General features: G+C 35.8%; 1 protein-coding gene and 1 pseudogene across 2 annotated transcripts; both read left to right on the top strand.

Moving 5' to 3' along the window:
* Positions 1-2,476: 2,476 nt before the first annotated feature.
* LOC148583930 (uncharacterized) lies at positions 2,477-4,938 on the top strand (annotated as a pseudogene).
* Positions 4,939-8,897: 3,959 nt separating this feature from the next.
* LOC132189129 (uncharacterized) lies at positions 8,898-21,742 on the top strand. 2 transcript variants are annotated; one of them, XM_088510350.1, is made up of 28 exons: positions 8,898-9,381; positions 9,702-9,795; positions 10,507-10,582; positions 11,341-11,405; positions 11,503-11,547; positions 11,657-11,757; positions 11,893-12,034; positions 12,612-12,673; positions 12,756-12,829; positions 12,917-12,987; positions 13,377-13,464; positions 13,549-13,621; positions 13,720-13,815; positions 13,993-14,098; positions 14,541-14,634; positions 14,726-14,809; positions 14,893-15,049; positions 15,268-15,458; positions 16,825-16,869; positions 17,039-17,067; positions 17,158-17,279; positions 17,478-17,525; positions 18,271-18,395; positions 18,500-18,798; positions 19,346-20,273; positions 20,434-20,505; positions 20,948-21,064; positions 21,436-21,742. In XM_088510350.1, exons 1-28 carry the CDS (start codon positions 9,024-9,026, stop codon positions 21,436-21,438), a joined length of 3,765 nt encoding a protein of 1,254 aa, XP_088366476.1. In that variant the 5' UTR covers positions 8,898-9,023; the 3' UTR covers positions 21,439-21,742. The 2 variants fall into 2 exon arrangements, with proteins under 2 accessions (XP_088366476.1, XP_088366475.1); XM_088510349.1 differs by having other exon boundaries at positions 21,150-21,742.
* The last annotated feature ends 149 nt before the right edge of the window (positions 21,743-21,891 follow it).

Genomic DNA, 21,891 nt, shown 5'->3' with positions numbered 1-21,891 from the left:
CAAGAACCAAATTCTGATCGTGAGCTCGGACTTCATATTTGTTGATGACAGTAAAATCAGTTGATGCTGGTGGGAAACAGAGAATGACCACTGTACCCGATAGTGAACGTCGTTAGTTAGAAGTAGCTTCTAAGCGGTTGCTGGAGACGACGGGTAGACAGTGGTTGGAGATGATGGTCAGATGTGGCGGCTGGACGTTGGCCGTATAGGCCCCAGATAAATGGGCTGCAAATGGGCCGATGAGGGGAAAATATGGGCCGAAAACAATATCTATTATGGGCCAATATTGGACTTGGCCACTTGGGCCAAAAGATTAAGCCACTTGAGCCGAAAGACAAGTTTACGGGTCAGATTTTGATGGGGTCGAGTAATTAAAGGATTAGGCTTAGAGTATGGGTTTTGACAGATACCATGTGCCGAAACCAAAAAGTAAATCTCAATTAAGGGAGAAAAACTGGAATTGAGGCAAAAATTAAAATTAATTAACTAAGCTAACTAAGCTAACTAACTTGGAGTATTACTCTTCCAAATTAATTATCTTGTAATTAACCATAAGTCTACCCAATATAACACATATCAGAGTAAAATATAACAGAAAATGGAAAATATAGAGATGAGCTAAAAGACTAAATACCTCAATGACTATTTTCTATCATAAACACAAAACCATACCCTCCAAGTATGAGATATACAAATATACAATATCATCTCAATAACATTTATGCGCAAATGATATATATAAATTGATCTGCATGTATAAGCCCACTTAGCGTCTTCATCCCTGGGAATATCTCTACTATGCTATCCAAAGGTAACCCTACTAAACTGTAAAACAAATATGTTTTACATGTGGGAAAGTAATTACACAAGTCCACGACTTTGCTAGTAAATAGTAAATCACCAACGAAACTTAGCCTATGTTGTGAGCCCGGTTCAATTGGAAATAAACAATAAGAACAAGCACTTCAGAAAATAGCATGAGTTTGGGTAAACTGGGGAATGTTATCTCCATTGTCATCACGCCATTGAACAAAAATAACACATTTTGTAAAGCAGTTGGGATATAATTTCAGGGACAACATGCATAGTAATTTAATGCAGAAAATCATGTTGATTAAATGTGAAATATAATAGTCATAATCATTTATACTCCATAACCATTCCCACATGGCCTATCCATAAGTTAAGCCCTCTTATGAGAGGTTTGCGTGTCTTGTAAGAGTTCTGGTACAACTTCGGTGCATCAATAAGGTACACAACTAGCTACCACTAGTGGCTCGACCAGGTTTCATCTTGGATGATCCACACCACTAGTAATTTTGTAGATTGAGACCGCAATCCATACTATGTTGCGCTGGTCACTATGGCTAATGGATCCAAGGTGTCCTAATCTATTATCGTTGGGCCATTGGTCAAGTCTATATAATAATGTGTACGCAACCCATATCCTACGCCCCCTTTTTCATGGTGGTACGATTCACAACAATTTATAAATAATCAATTGAGGAAGTAAATTTAGTTCATAATAAACAATAAATATCAATGCAGCAACAAATCATTGTTTATAAAATGTTAGGCTCCCAACATAATTTTACAAAGAGCTGAGTATCAAAACACACAATTTATAGATAAAGTATTGATTTTAATGACGAAGCGATTTTTGCGTTTCCATGGGCGATTACTTACCTTGAGTGCTAATTTCCAATCTCGAACATATCAAAATGTAATAAATAGCCTTACTCATGTCTAATTTTAAATTCACATAATCCACTATCCCCACATCCTAGTATGCATAGAATGTAGAGTTTCATAAGCCTAAAATATTACCAAATATCAGCTGTCCAGGGATAAATCATAAAAGCCTATGATTGTGAGAAATGATATGTGATAGCACAATCTTCGGTCTATTTGATAACACTTCTGAGATAATCTTATATAGCACATTACCAAAGCTTATAGGTCTGAACTCAGTCACTGAAGTGAGATTTCTTTTATTTGGGACTAAAGCAATATGAGTCGAGTTAAACTCCGATCCATCTGGCCAATTTCAAAGAAATGAGTGAATGCTTTACATACCTCATCGCCTATTGTAGCCCAATTCTCTCGGTAGAAACAAGTTGTGATCCCATTAGGTCCCGGAGCTTTGAGAAGCACCACCTGATTCAAGGCGATGCTTACTTCTTCCACAGTAATCGGCTTTAAAAGTTGTGCGTTCACCCCCTCTGAGACTCTCCTTGGCATAACAGATAAACACTCCTCTATACCTTAATTCTCTTACCAAGAAATGCACTTGAGACTTGAGAGATCACAGAAGCTGAACTGAGGATGATACTTACAAGTAAGTTACTAGCAACACCACGAAATTAGATTCAATTACAATCATGCCAGCTATAACCTTTGATATTTATGGAACTTCTTTTTCGTGTGATTAGAAGTTATATTTAACATAAATTTAGTCTTTTTTTCAAAGTGTGGTATGGGTTTCTTTTTGTTTTCAGTTTTGTGCGGTTGGCTTTTTGCGGAGAAGAGGATACTCCACCAACCGTCCCTAGAATTGGTGCGGAAACTATGGGAGGATTGGGAGGTACAGATACTGGTGGTATGCAGCCTCTTATTGCAAATGTCACTAATTGTGTTGGGCAACCGAAGAAAGTATAATCCAGGAACCTGGCCCAGATTGCCTATTTGGTCAGCGTACCTAATGGCAGACTGGGTGGCAACTGTTGCACTGGGTGTCCTCTTCAAAAGGCAAAGAAATTCCGGAAGCTGTACTGCCGATGAAACCAATCCTATCGATGATGAGCTCATGGCATTTTGGGCACCATTCCTATTGTTACACCTTGGCGGTCCAGACACAATTACTGCTTATGCTATAGCAGACAATGAGTTGTGGATTAGGCACTTGCTTGGACTTGGAGTCCAAACGGGTGTGGCATTGTATATCACTTACACGGCCTGGAGTGTAACTCGGATCTCGTTCCTCACCATTCCCATGCTTTTTGCTGGGTTTATAAAGTATGGGGAAAGGTCATTGGCCTTGATGTCTGCAAATCGTGAGCACTTCCTTGATTCCTTGCTCGATTCTCCCGATCCTGGACCAAGTTATGCTAAATTCATGGAGGAATTTAGTTTGAAGATGGACGAGGGATTTTGTGTGTTGGCTGATGAGGTGATCGAGGTTTATCAACAGTCCGATGTTCAAAATGAGGGTAACAAGAGTGCCGCGGCGGCACCATTGGAAGAGGTTTCTTTTTCTCACCAGTCCAATATTGTTCAAAATGACGGTAACAACAGTGCCGCTCGTACAAGTGCGGAATCATTGGAAGCAGCGTACAAATTCTTCCAGACTTTCAAGCGGCTCTTTGTAGATCTTATTCTTAGCTCCCAGCACCGAGATAAGAGCCAGGCTTACTTCCAGAAAGCTATTTGGGAAGATGCTTTCAAGTTAGTTGAAATCGAGCTTGGCTTCGAGTATGATGCTTTCTATACAAAGGCACCTATATTATACACTACATGGGGATGCATTTTCCGCTTCATCACTTCCTCTATCACTATTATAGTGTTTGTGTTGTTCCTGTTTGTTGAGAAACACAATCACCTGCGGACTAATCTCATCATTACTTACATATTGCTGGCTGGAGCTATTATTTTAGATTTCTATGGTGCCATTTTGCTATTACTCTCTGACAGGGCAAAGCTATGGTTGAGTAAGCACAAATCTCACTTTTGTTGTTTTCAGCCCATGGTGATCTCTAAAATAATCTCTTGTTTTAAGGCTATGGTTTCTAGAATAACCTCTTGTTTTCAACATGTCGTTTCTCCAGTTACCCATTTTTTTGAACCTATGGTTTCTAGAATCACCTCTTGTTTTCAACATATGGTTTCTCCATTCACCTATTTTTTTCAACCTATGGTTTCAAGAATAATCTCATGTGTCGGAAACATTGTCTCTTCTTTTCTACCTTCTAACAAAAAGAGGTGGTCAAATTCCTTGGCTCAGTACAATTTGCTAAGATTTTCCGTTAAACGCAACCTCGTGCCTTTCGGGATAACAAACGTGTCCAAAAATTTGTGAAAAAATTCGGATTTCTTGAAACATTGGAGAAGTACTTGAATGAAGACCGTTGCAAAATCTCTAGAGAAATGAAAGAAGTGATCTTCCAGCACTTCCTGAAGAAATCGAGGGGAGACAGAGAAAAACCAGATGTCAAAGAAGAAAAAGTAGAGGCCAACAAAGCAAAAACAGAGAATAACAAATATATCGCGTCTTTATGTAGTGCCAGAGGTGGTCTTGTTTTCAAAGAAGAAAAATATGAATGTTCTTCATCATTCGATTGGAGCACTGAGCAGGTAGAATTCGACCAAAGCATTCTTATTTGGCACGTTGCTACTGATCTCTGCTATCATGAAAATAGTGATCAAAACTGCGCTGACAAAGATTCGAGCAAGAAGTTGTCGGACTACATGTTGTATCTTTTAGTCATGCGTCCTTCCATGTTGCCAATCGGGATTGGGATGATCAGATTTCGAGACACTTGTGAGGAGATCAAGGAATTTTCCAAGGAAAAAGGTTTTTCATCAAAAGATATGGTCAAACTTCGCACAATGTTGTGTAAAGTGAGTACTGAAGTTGAACCAACTAAAGTGAAAGGGGACAGGAGCAAATCCGTGCTATTCGATGGATGTAGGCTTGCACGTCTATTGCAGGAAATGGGTGAAAAGTTGGGGGACATAGAGAAGTGGGAGTTTGTTTGTAACGTATGGATTGAGATAATGGGTTACGCTGCAAGTCACTGCAGAGGATATTATCATGCTCAACAGCTTGCCAAAGGCGGGGAGCTCCTCACTCACGTCTGGCTTCTTATGGCGCATCTTGGCATTACCGAACAATTTCAAATCAACCGAGGCCATGCCAGAGCCAAGTTGGCTGTGAAATGAGTGGATTTTTTTTTTTTTTTTCCTTAAATGTTTGTACTAAGGTTGTTCTTGATTGAAATGTGACTTAACTATTTCAACAATAAATTTCTTGGATTACATGTTGTGTTTGTTAAAAGTGTTTTTGTTTTTTCTGAAAAAGGGTATTCTGACGAGAAAAAAAATTATTTTTGTATATGTGTTTTATATTTGTGTTACTCTTTAATGTTTTGGTTTTGAGAAAAATTGAAAACTTCACTTATCCCTTAATAGTCACTTTTTTTGCAATGTCCCTCGTAAAATTCAAAACTTCTTAATTTAGTGTATCGGATTTTTAATTTTTTTCAATGTCCCTCCCTCCGTTAGGATTTCTGTTAAATTTCAACAAAATTTTCAAAATATCCCCCATTTTTAGAATTTTTTTTTATTTTTATTTTTTTTGCAAAAATTGAAGTATGGATATTTTTGCAAATACTGTTAAATTCGGACCAACGCTTTTAATCTTTGCAATTTTTTTGTTTCCTAAAACAAATGAGGGTATTTTGGAAAAAGTTAACAGAGGGGTGTGATTGCAAACAATTGAAAGATTGATACAATAAAGTTAAATTAAGAGAAATTTAACTTCAGGAAGGACATTGTAATGATGATGACAATTCATGAGGGTTAGGTGAAATTTCCACTTAAAAAAATTGAGTACTATTAAAAAGACATAATAAGTTTATATGATTATTGAAGCATAGTAGGGTCCAAACTCATACTTCAACTTTTGGATTAAGCAGTAACTCAACATGTTATATTATGATTTGATTAAAAACTCTCCAAAGTGTCGATTTTCCTAACAAATAGTTTCAGTGATCAGATTAGTGGTCATTTGGGTGTGTTTGTCTTGTGTGGATTAAATTAAGTTTGTCTTCAAAAATCCTCTAGTATTAAGTCCAATGTGTTAGATTTGATTTATTCTAATGTACGTGGTTCCATTAAAGTGGAGTCATTCAATTTTTTTTTTTTATTGATAATGCTTTCCATTAAAGCGGAATTCGTCGGAAAAATGTTTTCAAAAATCCTCTAGTATAAAGCCCAGAGTGTTAGATTTGATTTATTCTAATGTATGTGATAATAAATGTTTGTTACTTTTATTGATAATGCTTCACGAAAGGTGTGAGTTAATTTTGTGAGAACAAAATACAACAGGATCCTCTCCAGTCCATTATGGACTGGAGAATATCTAATTCATGGCCAGAATTTATTCTCAGAAATCCTATAGCCACAAATGGGACACATATCCCATCAATAAAAATAATAATAAAATATTATTTTAAATTAAAAAAACAAATTAATAAAAAATTAATAAAAAATAAGAAAAAAGAAGGGGGGTGGCTGGTCACCATAGGGGGTGGCCGGCTACCCCATTTTGGGTAAGGGGTGGCTCAAGCCACCCCCAATGTCCGGCCAGGGGTGGCCGAACCACCCCCATGGCCTATGGGGGTGGTTCGGCCATCCCCATCTTGCAAAAGGAGGGTGGCCGAACCATCCCCAAGAGCCTTGAGCTACCCCTCTGGGCCAAGGGGTGGCTTCACAATTTTTTTTTTTTTTTTTGTGCTTGTTTTGGCTTCTACGACGCTGTGATTCTATTATGTGAAGTTTATGAAAGTTCTTCTGTTTGAATAGTGAGCCGTCTTTGGTAAGTCACAACTTCATTATATTTTATTTTTGTTTCTGCCCCAATTCAGATAATTTCCTGAATCCGTAACCCCATAGCACAAAGGTGTGGCATGCATTGATAATTAATTAATTGCATTATTTTGTAAAATGACAGAAGTATGTTAAGGATAGCTGAATTGTCTAAGTCATTCTAGTTAGGGTGAAGCTATTCGTATTGTGTGCTACCTAATCAATCGGTCTCCATCAGTTTATTTGGGTTTTAATATTCCAGAGAAAGTGTGCATAGAAAATGATGTTTCGTACTTTCACTTGAAGGCATCTGGGTGCTTGGCATTTGCAGATGTGCCTAAGGAAAAACGGTCGAACCTTGATGATAAAGCCATTAATTGCGTATTTGTTGGCAATGGAGATGCGGAATTCGGCTACAAGCTGAAAGAAGAAGATGATTGGAAGCAGAGATGTGGATTTCCATGAGAATCAGACTTTGACAGACTTTGAGAAATTTGAGAAGCCAAGACGTGACGTTGAAAGTGTTCATGACCTTAAACCTGTCTCCTCGTCTCCAGATAGTGCCACTCATAGGGAAAGACTAGAGTCGAAAACCATAGCGATGAGCCAGTAGTTTTTGATGAGGGTGGATGATGCATCAGACACAGAGGTGTTGAGCTGGGGGAGCAGTCTGATTATATTTTGTTTACCTGATACGACACTACATACACGTTTAGGGCTCGTTTGGGAGTGTGATTTCAATAAGTGCGATTTTAAAAATTGCGTTTTTAAAATCGAACAGGCATTTGGTAAAATATGTTAAAAAATGTTTTTTTTTTTTATCAATTGAGTGTTTGAATAACATTAGCATATAATTGTGGTTTCATGACCAAATTACCAATAATGACATTTATTTATAACAGTAAAATAACTAACATTGAATTTCAAAGAAAAAAAAAAAAACTAACATTGTCTATAAGCCTCCATTTTTAACACCTATGCAAATAAAAGTATAACTTATAATTTGACATTAACTTTGAGTTTTCTACTTAGGCAATTATATATTGCTATATTACTTGTTTCTATATGCTTTTTTGTTTTTGTATTTTTTTTTTCTTGAAACATATTCCAAACAGACATATAATAAAAAATACAAGAAAATATTAAGGTGAGATTATTACCTGGTAGAGGGGCGGAGAGATGGACAACAACGACGCACACTGCTACAGGACGGAGAAAGGATGAAAGAAACTGAGAGGATGAAGAAAAAAAAAAGAGAAAATAAGGGTTTTAATATATTTTAGGTGGGTATTCTTGGTCTCAAAAAAAGGTAACTATTGCGCCAAATATCTTTTTAATAGAAATCGTGATTTTGTTTTAAATTTACACTTTTTTCAAATAAACACCATCTAATTAGCTTATGAAAATCGCATATTTTTTTGCGATTTTAAAATTTACGTTTTTTAAATCTCAATCCCAAACACTCTAGAATTGTGATTTGGTTTAAAATAGCAGATTAATTTTTTTTTTTTAAATACACTCTCAAATGCACCCTAAATGCTGCAACATTTAATCTTTACCATAAAATTTTCTCCTAATTTTGAAATTTTACAACATTTCATCGGTGTGTATTTAATATAATTATTAAAAAAATGCTATATAATATGTCCATTTTATTGGACTGATGTAATAAGACATATATTTTATTGATATTTAAATTTATAGGGTTAATAATTTTTTTAGTACCTAAGTTTTTTTTTTTTTTTCATATAAATTTCAAATCATATCACGGATGGTACTTGACTTATGGGTAAATGCCAATTTAGTATCTTCGTCACATTCCATGAGCCGAACTAATTTCGGCCACCCCATGCCTGCCCTAAGGTGGCTCAGCCACCCTCAATGGCCAAAATGGAGGTGGCCGGGCCACCCCATATTTATCTTTTTATTTTTTCAAGTTTTGATTTTTTAAATTATTTAAATTATTATTATTTTTTATTTTTGTTAGGACACGTGGCATGCTTTTGTTACGACACATGCCGTTAGTTTGATTGATGGAATAACGATGGTGGTACTAAACCAATATTTATCTATAAGTCAAGTATATATAAATTAAAACCTAAGTGAAAAATTAAATACTAAAAAAAGTTATTAACCTTAATTTATAATAAGAGTCGGAGAACGCTGTGACATCAACAGGGCAGTGTATAACATTCACCTAATTATTATCTTACATTGGACACGTGGCACTATCACAAACCGTTGGACTGCGAGATCAAGGGCAAAAGCACAGTGTAGAAGGGAAGTTACCGCCTTTATCAAAATCTCACAAATCCAAAATCCCGCCAAATCCCGCCAAAACCCTCCAAAGCCTCCCACAACGTTCAATCAGATATACAATCCCGCTGACAAGCCCCGAAGCTCTCTTCTTCTAAAGATCTTCTGCAGAACACCCAGAAATGGTCTCTGCAACTCCAGGACCAAACCCTAATCCGAAAGCCCCCAAAAATGCGTACCACATCGGAGGCATCCAAGTGGAGTTCCCGTACCGGCCGTACGGGTCGCAGCTCGCGTTCATGGGCCGTGTCATCTCGACCCTGGATCGCGCCCAGAGAGAGGGCCACTGCCATGCGCTGCTCGAGTCCCCGACCGGCACGGGGAAATCGCTCTCGCTTCTTTGCTCAACCCTCGCTTGGCAGCAGAACTGTAAGTCGAAGAATCAGTGTGCGAATCCTTCTCACTTGAAGCCTGCTCCGGAGGCGATGACTGATCCTCTGGCTTACGGCGGCGGATTTGTTCCAGAAGTGGAGCCTTCAGGTAAAGGAAGTATTTAAAGATTGATTTTAATCCTAATGCATTAATCTAGTGTACATTTTACATTGTTAGGGTTTTTAAGAAAGTGAGAAATAAGTCAATAATTTAAAACCTAATGCGTTAGTCTTTGGATCTTCGTTTGGTTGTTGCATATTTAGAGGAAAACAACATAGAGACATCTGCATTATGAATTTTGTTAACAGGGGTTTCTGATTGACGAAGTTTGATAAATGCAGTCAAATTTATGGGATGGCCAGACAATCCCTTAATCTTTCCATTTCACCATTTGGTCCTCTACGCTACTGACATGGCAGTTTTAATAGGTAACCCAGGGCCAGAGAATTTGGAGCCAGCTCAATCTGCAGCAAACAGCAAGAATCAAAAGAAAAAGGCAACACCAACCATATATTATGCATCGTAAAGTTTTATCCTAATCTCTTCAATTGGGAGCTTCTATTTATTTGTTTGTGTTGTTTGTTTAGTCAGGTAATATGTTGTGGAAATTTGTGATTTCAGATGGACTATTGCTTTATAAAGTAATTATGAATGTTTTAAAAACTTCACATAAGCACTGGACGGCCCACTTCATAAAACCATATGTTTAGTGAGAACAAAATGTCTTAATATTTGTTTATATACACTGAAATGTAATAGTTACAAAGTTTATGTTAAAATACTGCAATTTATGACATGGGAAGCATTGCGGTTTTCAACTATAATTTCCTATGTTAGGGCAGCTAAATTAGTTATTTAGTTGTAAGGTTTTGTTTCTGACACTATTGTACTTCAATGCCACAATAAGGATTGCCTATCTTCTCATGTAAAGTTATAGTTAAAAAATTTCATATTACAACTGATCCCCTATCTTATGCAATTCTAATTTGAAATTGGCTATAAGTTGGCGACAATCTTTTCTTCTGATCACTATTTGTAGTAATTTGATCTGAAAAACTAAGAATTATAAAGAATTTGGGTCATATGATGTCAATTATTTTTGTAGTTTCCATAGAATTACTTGAGAAGTTTAACAGAAGATTTTACAAGCTCCCAAGTATCAAGACATTGATATTTTATGTTGTCAAATGTTGAATTCATTTCTTAAATGGTTATCAATTTATGTATTTTAAGGAGGACGCATTCACAAATTTCTCAAGTGGTTCGTGAATACCGGAAAACTGCTTATCGAGTGCCAATGGCGGTTTTGGTATGTTTACTTATTCCTTGTCAGTTCATGTTTTACAAATTCCTAGGTATTGTACAACGGGAATTTGTGTTAGCCCTCCTGATAGCTTGTTGTCTTTATATTGACTGTGATTTGGTTATCGACTTATCGTCCCAATAAAACTAATTATTTGGGAGTAAACCATTCATCCTGATTTGGAGGGCATGTTTAATGATGCATGCTAATGGTTAGCGTCTTATATGGATGTCTCTCACGTCTCACGTCTCATGCCTCACACTCCCATGCATTTTTTTAGATAGGTCCTTGCATTTAGAAACTGAATAGATATTTTTATTGCTTAACATATATTGGACCACTCGGATTTGTCCAATTTGCTTGCTTTGTAAGTCATCACAGCATAGAGTGCTTGTTTCCTTTCCTTCTGTTATCCATATTGCAGCCAAGTGTAATTAACAGTAAGGGTGAAAATAATTCCTAATCATTTAATCATGAAACATGTTTTTCATTGGTACCAGTTGTTGAGTGAGCAATTATAAAAGGAATCTTTTTTACCGCACGAAAATTTCTCAATGGTTAATATGTTGTTATTGGATATGTGGGTGGAAGTTGCACTCTTCTACTCCATCAGGAGGTATATAGCTGTTTGAACAGGACCCTTTTTAAGTAATGTATTTTTCTTGTATTCTTGCTTTTGAATAATGTTATTCTGGAGTTTTTTCTTTCCTGGTTGAAGCGTGTAGTGTTTGCATATGAATTCTCTCTCTCTCTCTCTCTTCCAGGCATCACGGAAGCATTACTGCACAAACAAGCACATACGCGGGAAAGAGAATATTGATGAAGAATGGTGCACTTTTGACCCATATGGCTTTTTTGTTATTTTGTTTTTATAAATAAGATTCCTTTCATTTTTCATAACTGAAAATGGTTTTGGAAATTTCCAGCAAGTTGCTTTTGAGTAATCGAGAAGTAGGATGCCCAGAATTTAAGTGAGTTATATCTATTGTCCTATATGCTCTGTTAATCTTGGTTATCTTTGTTTACACTATGATGTATTGAGTGACAGTAATAGCAATTGTATGTTTTTATTACCAACAGAAGCGCGCATAAAATCAAAGGTCATCCATCCCTTCAGAAAGGAGGTTGCCATGAGGCCCATGATATAGAAGATCTTGTAAAAGTTGGACAACTCGTGAAAGGTTTGTTTCTTATATATATATATATATATATATATATATATATATATATATATATATATATATATATATATTTTCTGACACCATATGTCATGGTGCTGCAAACACAATCTTACAACAATTTTCTTCCTTCTTTAGGTTGCTCATATTATGCAGCACGTTCGATGGCAGATGATGCACAATTGGTTTTCTGCCCATACAACTACATCATCAATCCAGTCATTCGTGGAGCTATGGAAGTAGATATTAAAGGAGCCATTGTGATTCTTGATGAAGCCCAGTATTTTTCACCATCTCATTTGATTAAATTTAACTTTTTATAACCTTCTCTTTGACAAGTTTACAGTGTATTACCTAAACTATTAATGAGATTTTTAGTTGATAAGCGGTGAATTTCTGATTTGTGAAATGTCATCTTTCCACGCCGGTTTTGGAAGCACATGCAAGATTGGATTTTTAGTTAATTTTTTGTAGAGTTCAAAGTAGGTTGCTCTTTTTAAATTGTTTTTTTTCTTTTTGCGTTATATATGCACATGAATTTCATGAATGATTTGCTGCGTTGGCACAACTTTTAGGAACAATTTATGTTTAAAATTTATGCTGTTTTTGAAAGCACAATGTAGTTAATGCAATTTTATTAATTTTAGAACCAGAAATCTCCTTTTGGAGCTCTGCAAAAATGATACATCTGCATAGTTAAGGGACATAATTATTTTTCTTGTCATAAAATGTATTGGAGTCAATTCTGTTTTTTGGAACATGTATTGTAGTATTACCTGAATTAATTATAAGGTTGGATTTCTCTTGATTTTTCAGATCAGTTTATCTGCTTTTAAATTCAATTAACTTGTTTGCAGCAACATAGAGGATATTGCTCGAGATGCTGGCAGTGTGGATGTTGAAGAAGATGTTTTGCATAGTAGGTTATGGAACCATTAACCTTTTTTTCTTCTTCATGATTTTATAAGTTTGTTGCTTATAGTTGTGATACCTTTTGAAAGAATTGCAGATGGAACTAGAGCAACTGTGTGCGGTTGATGTTTTAACTTATCAACCTTTATATGAAATGACACAGGTAATTGTTTCAAGCATACTGACAATAGTTTGTTTAAAAAATCCTTGATTATCAAATGGTCTGAATGAGTGCTAGTAATGTTGTTAGGACCTTATAAATTGGATAGAGCGGAGGAAAAGTACATTAGAGAAGCGTGAATTTCAGCGTCATGTCTCTTGGTGAGTTTACTTGTGTTATGCTTCTATAAATCTTGAGTTCTGAAATTATTCATTTCAAGGTCTTTTCAAAATGGAATTCTGATACAAAAGTTGCAGAATTCTTATCAGTTTGTAGGTTAACATGCTACAAAAGAATGATTGTCAGTTTCATTTTTCCCAAGAATAGTGAGTAGATCATGTGATGTAATCCTTATCAAATTTTTCTTGTGAAAAATAGTCCATTTATTTTGTCTTCCTTTCACCATTGAAATCATGGGCACTGGGTTCAAGTAAAGTTGATTGGTGATAAGGCTTTAAGATATTCCTTTTGAGATACCAATAGTAAAGAAAATAAAAGAGTATCGTAAGTATTCATTTGTTTATTTTTATTTTGTTAATATATGTCATAGTTGGACCGGTGATAAGGCTTTAAGAGAGCTCCAAGAAGCTAATATTTCGCAACAGTGCTTTCCAATCTTGCTAGAATGCGCTACAAAGGTATTTTGAGTATATGATTTTTTATTATTTTTGTTTTGATTCTTATCATTTTCTGTTGAAACATTTATTTATTTTTGTTTTAAGGCAATCAGCGCTGCTTCAGATACAGAGTCAGATGTAGCACATTTAAGTGGGATGTCGGTGATGACACTGGAAGGTACAGGCTTCATATTTTCATGTTTATGTATCCTCAGCTTTATCTATTGTCCATTGAAACTTTACTATGGTGATTGACTGTTTCGGATAATGTTACAGGTTTATTCTCTTCTCTAACTTATTTTTTCTCAAGAAATGGGCGTCACATTTTTGATTATCAGCTTGCTTTACAACGATATATTAAACGAGATGCTGGTAAGTGGAGGCTATCATTATTAGATTTTTTGAAAGGTTAACTGTGAGATGATACATAAAGTTTGATAAAATAATTGGCTAATGTTGTAGTGGTTTTGATGGTTATTGTTTGTCTTAATCACATTGCTGCTCTTATTGCCATGAAGAGCCTAACCATTGGCTTTGTTATTGTATCAGGAAAACTTGGCAATTGGACACATACTTTAAGTTTGTGGTGCTTGAATCCAGCTGTTGTTTTTAGAGATATTGCTGACCTTTCTTTGTCAGTCGTATTGACGTCAGGGTAAGCATACTGCTTCACCACACCTAGGCTGCTAACAGAGCTTTTACTAGTGCACAAAGTGGGTTATGCCGCTTATACAATTTGTATTATTCTTTTGCGCACAGCTTTTTGAGAAAGTATGTCCATCTGCCAAATGAACTTTATTGCGGCTAAAATTTCCTCATTTGGCCTATCTGGGTGGTCATGTTCTTTCCAATAGGGTGATCTTAGTAATTTGATTTAGTTAGTGTAACCAATATCATCCAAAAATGCACTTACCTTTCAAGACTCTCCAGAAAAGTTGACACATATGATGTCTCATACTGTGCTAAACTTGAAGGGGAGGGGGAGTTTGCATATTTGATTGTGCTCTTGTTCAGTTTCTTGCAATTTACTCCATTGCCATGCCCTAAAGTAGGATTTTTCCTTTAACAATATTGCTCACCTTGTTTTGGTGATTTAGGACGTTGTCACCAATGAATTCCTTTTCATCTGAGCTTGGAGTTCAGTTTGAAACTTGTCTGGAAGCTCCGCATGTAATTGATGTTGAATCACAGGTTCAATTCACATTTCTTTGTTTCTATAGTGTTCTTTGGTTCATTTTGGTTCAACAGTTCTAGGTACAAGTTATCGACCTTGTCTCTACAGGTGTGGCCTGCTATAATCTCCACTGGTCCAGGTAACTATCCACTGAATGCAAGTTATAAAACAGCGGATGCATATGAATTTCAGGTAATTTTGCATGTTGTCATTGATTTTTAATTGATGATGATATCTCCTCCCATTTGTGCATAAGTTATTGTTTTGTTGTGAAGGATGCACTCGGGAAATCTTTAGAAGAGATTTTTAAGATTGTTCCAGGCGGTTGTCTAGTGTTCTTCCCAAGTTATAAGCTGATGGAGAAACTGTGCAATCGTTGGCGTGAAACTGGTCAATGGTCACAACTAAATGAAGAAAAGTCCCTTTTTGTTGGTAAGACTTCCTTTTTTCCTTGTGCTTTTTTATCTCATAATTTGCAAAATTCTTTGAAAATTTGTAATGACAAATGTTAAATCCTTGTGTGATCACTTTTAGTGTTGATGCTAAAGTTGAGTTCATCTTACTTGGCATCGGTACTTGAGTTGATTTTTTGTTGTCCCCCAGACTTTTAGTTTATATTGAGAATGCTTATTTTTCATTGGTTAGTGCAGAGCCAAGAGGAAGCCAGGATGAATTTGAGCCTGTTTTGAAAGGTTATTATGACTCAATTCGTCTGGGCAACAAACCTATTTTTGGGAGAAAGCGACGGGTTAAGAAAATAGAACTTAATCACTTCAATGTAGTAGAGTCCCCAGAAAATCAAAAGAAAGGAGCTGCATTTCTTGCAGTTTGCCGAGGAAAGGTAGATTAATTATATTTTTATTAAAGTATTGATTTAATAATTAAATTTACATATTCCTAACAACTTAAGTTTTTAAGACAAGTGGTGGTTTAACATGGATCAAAGCGAAGGTCCTAAATCCGAACATTATCTTAGAGTGTGTTTGAGATTGCGATTTAGCAAGAATAATTTGTGTTTTTAAAAAATATCGTAAAACGTAAGACGTTCGGCATTGCAATTTAAAAACAACGTAATTTAAAATAGGGGAAAAAAATTTGCGATTTCTATAAGCAGGCTAGGGGTTGCTTACTTGAAAAAACGCGAATTTAAACCAAAATCACGATTTTGCATAACAAATATTTTACTTTTTAACATATTTTACCAAACGCCTTTGCGATTTTAAAAACACAATTTTTAAAATTACACTTATTGAAACCGTTATCCCAAACGGACCCTTAGTCAATTTACTCACATTTAAATTATATATTCACATATTGCGTCTCACTTATTAAGAGAGAGTTTGAGCCTACACGTGAGGGGGAGCATTAAAGTATTGATTAAATAATTAAATTTACCTCTTTGTATCAGCTTAAGCTTTTAGGACAAGTGGTGGTTTAACAATTTTATTCTAACAGTAGCCTTCTATTTAAATTATAGCTTCACTCTAGTAAAAGGAGTCTTAAGCAATGGTTGGCATTGTCTTCCACTCCACAGAATTTCTTTTGGTTGGCATACCTGTTTTTGTATTGGTAATAACATGATAGTCTTGGGTCAATTTGATCATCCGCTCTGTTTAATTACTGGCATAATATGTGTTTTGGGGCTATGATGCACATTTTACACAAATCAAAACCAAAATTTGAAATTACACATTTTATTAAATAAATTAAGAATGATACTGAAAGAATGAATTGATGAGAAAAATAAAGACTAGGCTAGAATAGACCAAAAAGAAGCTCGACCAGAACCAGATTGGTTGGCATGGGCTGAATGGGCTAGACTTTGAGCTGGTGTGTATTGGTGAACCTTTTGATTTAGTTTGCTGTTAAACTGGAGTTTCAGCTGGAGAGTACAGGGAATGGTATTGTCAATAGTGGTCTAGTCGTTAGATGCCTCGGCAACCTTGCTCGATAGTGGAGTGGTATGTACTGAGGTACTACGTGAAATTTAGAGGTAGAGAGGTAGGGTTGCATTGAAGGAGATTGGTTCCCGGGGATACTGCTGCTGTTGTTCATAAAACATACTGATTAACCTTTTCTATTTTCAAAGACATAAGGGACCATGCCATTCTATCATTATAACAGCCAAAGTGAAGTCTTACAAATAATAAATCAATATGACCTTTTATTGAGTCTGCATATGCTCAATCATTAATTTATTCTTGCAGGTTTCAGAAGGAATTGACTTCTCAGATGATAATGCCCGGGTGGTTGTATCCTTTTTGCCCCCCTTGAAAAGACTGAACAACGTATGTTGTTAAGTGTCTTTGTAAATAACTGCTTCTTTATTTAACTAAAAGCATTAATTTCATTAAGAAACTTGTCTAGTGTTATCTTTTATGATTGTTGAGTGTTGACAACGTAAGTTCTTAACTATCTCAGATAATTGTTGGAATCCCTTTTCCCAACACGTAAGAGTTCTTCCCTTTCTTAAATTTTCTGTAGAAGAAATATCCTATTAAATAACCCATGATTTGCTGATTGATTGAACTTCTTATCAGAAATGATATTCAAGTTGCATTAAAGAAGAAATATAATGATACTCATAAATCATCCAAAAGCCTTCTAAGTGGGAGTGAGTGGTACTGTCACCAAGCCTTCCGAGCTCTAAATCAAGCTGCAGGTATGCCCTGATGGGGTTCCACTTTGAGTGTGCCTAACTGACATTTGATATTATTCTGTTATTGAGGGGTATGAGGCGTTTTATTATTTTATTTAGCTATCATATTTTGCGTCACAATTCTCTTGTATAATAATGCAGATCTGATAGTTATTACTCCTGTTGATAATTCATTATGACGGTGCCTTTTACTTTCTATAGGACGTTGCATACGACATAGGTTTGATTATGGAGCCATCATCTTATTAGGTAATTGTTCTAAGCATACCGATTTTGTTGTCCTCTTACTTGTTAAAGGATAAATCTCAACAAGTCAGCAATCCCATGATTCAAGGTCCATGTTTCATGGGATTGCTGACTTGTTAGGATCTGCTAATTTGTTGAGATTTATCCTTTAACATTACTTAGCTTCATTAATAATGATCTCTACCCTGATTTTTTATGTCCTGGAAAAGTTATCTCCTAGAAATATTTGGTAATTGCCTTTGAAAACACTTTTCTGTTTTTTAATTTTTTTATAAGAAAGAAGTTGAAGTTAGCTTTACACCTGCTTGTGTTTTCTTAAAATAAGTTTAGTATTTGTTTCTTTGAAAATACAGCCAAACAATTTTCTTTAGTGGATTCCACAAAACATTTTCTCAAATGTGGATCCCACCAAAAATACTTCTCACCATCATATCGCATTAAAACATTTTTTCAAGCAAAAAAAAGAGAAAAAAAACACTTTTCAAAACCATTAGCAAACATACCCAATATTATCTCCAGCCTGGTTCTGTGTCAAACCAAGCTAGTGTGGTGAGATTTCTCAACTTTTCTTTATTGAATTCTTGTTAGACTCACCCTTCACCATAAAGCTCCTGCTGGCTGCTTGGTAATTTTTTTTTTTTGGCTAGTTCATGCTTAAATTCAGAATCTCTTCAACTTGTTTTGCCAATTTAATCTCTTTTCCATCGAGTTGCCTTTGATGTTGAAGGTATTCGTTTTTTGCAAGCAGATGAGCGTTATCGGGAAGAAAGGAATAAAGCATACATATCAAAGTGGCTGAGGAAACCAATTAGACAATATGACAGCTTTGGAATTTCAATAGAAGGATTAAAATCTTTTTTCAAAGATGTCAAGGTCCCGTATATGTTGCCATTGTTGGTTCTTAATTACTCTCCATTTTCTTTTCTTTTCATGGTTAAGTTTGAGCTATATGTTTTAAGTGGTGAACTTGCTTGCAGGAAAGGATAGGGAAGCATACAGTAAATGTTTTAAAGAATTTTGACATTAATGAGGAAAAGTCTGAAAGTATGATCATTATGGGACAAAGTCAAGGGTTTAGAAGGAAGGAGAATCAGAAACTGAACAAGTCTGATCCTTATGGACAAAAAGTAATTTCTGTGTCCAATTATGATGCTTCCCTTTCCCTACTGAAATATCAAGGTGATGTAGAAGTTCAGGCATCTCTGAGAATGGATGAGGACACTAACAACTGTATAGAATATATTGACCCCGAATGCAGTTTTCAGAAAGAATTAAGGTAACTCTGGAATTCCATTGTTCATCATTTTGTTAACTATTAGTGTGTTCTAGATAATTGGACTGCCCCCATTGGTCTTCTGGTAAAATGGTTTTTAGCTGCTTCCTTCTGAAGTTTCTGGATCACAATTTTGAGTTTCACCACTTATAAGATATGGGCAGTGGAGCGGGAAACTAGACTCTGCAGTATAGGTTAAAGGTCTCCTGCTACCCTCTGAACAGGAATAAAATAGAAGAACCGGAAAGAGGTAAATGGAACCAAGCGAAAAAGTAGAACATATTTAAGTCAAGGGAGCGTAGTGTTACGTGATCTGTTTTAATTTCTTCCCTGTTTTGGCTGGATCATGTTAACATAGTGCATACAATTATCCATTGTGTATTTATTGATACATCAAGAGTAAATTTGTATTTTCAGGCTGCTGACTTGCTTTTCATCATTTTCTATCTAAATTTCACTCTTTTTAGTAATTAGCTGGATAGTTTACGAAATATCTTCCTGCCTGGTATATTATAATTATTAAGTTACAAGTCACGAATTGTTTTTGCAGGTGCTCCGAGACTTTATCCAAGACATTCTCCCATGAAGATCCAGAGGTATCTCTTGTCAAGGAAACTAATACTACAGCTAGTCCAGGATCCTTCTCGAAGGATGATAATTCCAGTTCAACCATAATTGATGCTTCTACTGAGTTTCAAGATCAAGTATTGCCTAGTTCAATTTGTTTACCTAATCCAGACAAAGCACTTTCTGGAGCTCAGTGTGCAGTGGCAGTTACTCCTGAAAGGAATATCCCTATGAACACCTACAGCATGCCAGAAATGGAATCATCTTTAAATTTGAGTGTTAATTCTCATACTCAAAAAAGGAGAAGGTCCATGGGAGCTCTGGTTATTGACCTTACACAAAATGAACAATCTGATGTCCCCCGTGCTAAATCTCCTGCTTGTACTAGTTTAACGAGAAGCTCAATTGCCAACAGAGATGCAACTCGCAGAATTCAATTTGGTTTCGAGTCTAATTGTGTAGAGCAGAAATCCAAAAAGTCAAATGTTTCTCCATCACGCTCAGAGAACGACTATGTTGCTTCATGTGTGCCTTCTATTCCTGTTATGGATAAAAGATTACAGATTTCTTGTTCACTCTGCAAAAGCCCATTGGGTCTTCCTGAGAACCATCTATTTGTAATGTGCTCATTAACCACCTCATCAAAAGTTCACCTAGCATCTCTTCTAAAAGAAAAATTGAAACATGATGTGGATACATCAAGCGTACAAGTTGTCATGACTGAAACGTCATCTGTTCATCCTGAACTCTGCACTAGAACTATTAAGAGTGCTCCGGCACAGGGTATCTGGTGTGAAGAAGATGGATGTGTATTCAATACCATTTTCTGCCCTTTCTGCAGTAACCCCAGCAATTTTCTTGGTGTGCAGATTGTGGCAACTGACGCATCAAATGTTCAACTACTTAACAAGGTATCCCACCATACTTAAACTCAGTGGACATTTTATTGTGCTTGAATCTTTCTCTTGTTTGATGCTTCAAATTAATGGTACTTGTGTTTTATGCCATTTGTCTTGATTTGTTAACTCTTCCTAGTAGAAATTTATTTTTCTAACTAAAAATCGTGGGCAGATATTGTTTTACCGTGAGCATTTGGAAATCAAGAATCTTGAAGCATCAAAGAAAAAGGTTTCAAATGAAAAGGTAAGTTTGTATCATATGATTTCTGTGTCATTTCCATAATAATGCTTATATAGGTTAATATTTGGCACAATGCTCAAAATACTTAAGGAAGACAGATAAGGAGAAATTAAAATTTTGAAATTATTGACCGGTGAATGATGGTAAACAGAGAAATAGAAAGGATTGAATAAAAGTGACGTCGCCCATGAATTTAAAATTCCAGAAACTTTTTTTGTTTCAGGGGATGTTTTGTCTTGCCTTGTAACTGATGACTAACTAGTATATAGCCAGATGCTGGTTCCTAGAATGTTTGATGGGGAAAAAAGGTTCTTAATTAGAATAGTGATGAAGATTGACTTCACTATTCTATCCAAGAAATACTTTATTTTCATAAGTAAATTGAACTATAAATGCCTCAATCCACTTGGAAAAGGAAAAATAACATTTCTCAGCATGCATGTAGAATTTGTTGCCGGTCAGAAGCTCAGGCAAGGAGAAAGCAACCATCTTGGATTCCATTGATAAATTCTCTTACTCCCCAGAGCAGAACTCGGGAGGCTGGAGGACTACAAAATCAAAGGTTACAAATTAATAGATGTTTTAAGTTCTCGATTATGTGACGTTTTACTTGGCTAGAAGCTACATTTATTTTTGTAATTTTGCAGTTAAGGCTACCGAAGAAAGACTTTCTTTCTAGTGCAATGGGTTAAAGGAGAAAGCATACAGGACCTTAGATGTAAATATGATTTTATTGCACATCATCAGATTGGGAAGATGATGTGCTTCTCCACCCAAGATATTTGCTTCTGGAACTTGAATTTCCAGTTTATGAGCGTCACCACTGCTGGCTTGCTTGTGTAGCTTTTGGAAGCTGAGGCATTAGTTTGCTGTGTATTCTGCTGCCCTGATTTTGTGGTTTTTTTTTAAAGTGAAACAACTGGTTACCTGCAGTAGCAGCAGCAGCAAAGTAGCAATCTTCCAATGCCCCTAGAGCGGAGCTATTTGACCTTGCATTTCATGATAAGTCGAAGCCAGTGGGATCGGACAAACTTGGGAGTTTCTGGTTCTAATTTAAATGCTTTTTAAGGTATGAAATGATCATGCTCGCCATCTCTGGTTATGGCATTAAATTTATGTTTAATGTGGTCTTTTGCTTGTATAAAAAAAAATAGTAAAGTCCATTACTTCCAAGGCATTGTTTTTGTAGCATTTCGGAATTTTACAGATTAATATATTTAATCACAATGAAGAAAAGAGATTGTAGCATCATTCTTATCACATCCAAGTAACAGTGAGGAAACCCAAGAAAAAAAAAAGTAACAGTCTGGAAGAAAAGAGATTGTGCCATCTTTGTTTTCTGTTTAATGTTTTGAAATATTTTGAGAATTGATTTTTAAAATAAGGGGG

Source organism: Corylus avellana, chromosome 9 (genome assembly GCF_965113065.1).
Source record: "Corylus avellana chromosome 9, dhCorAvel1.hap1.2, whole genome shotgun sequence".
NCBI classification, from domain to species: domain Eukaryota; kingdom Viridiplantae; phylum Streptophyta; class Magnoliopsida; order Fagales; family Betulaceae; genus Corylus; species Corylus avellana.
This window is presented reverse-complemented; position numbering and strand designations above follow the sequence as displayed.

Coding starts and splice junctions, on each gene's coding strand:
- LOC132189129 (XM_088510349.1), top strand. CDS start 9,024: ATGGTCTCTGCAACTCCAGGACCAAACCCTAATCCGAAAGCCCCCAAA. Junction 10,583..11,340: donor GAGTGCCAATGGCGGTTTTG/GTATGTTTACTT, acceptor TCTCTCTTCCAG/GCATCACGGAAGCATTACTG. Junction 13,816..13,992: donor ATATATTAAACGAGATGCTG/GTAAGTGGAGGC, acceptor TTATTGTATCAG/GAAAACTTGGCAATTGGACA.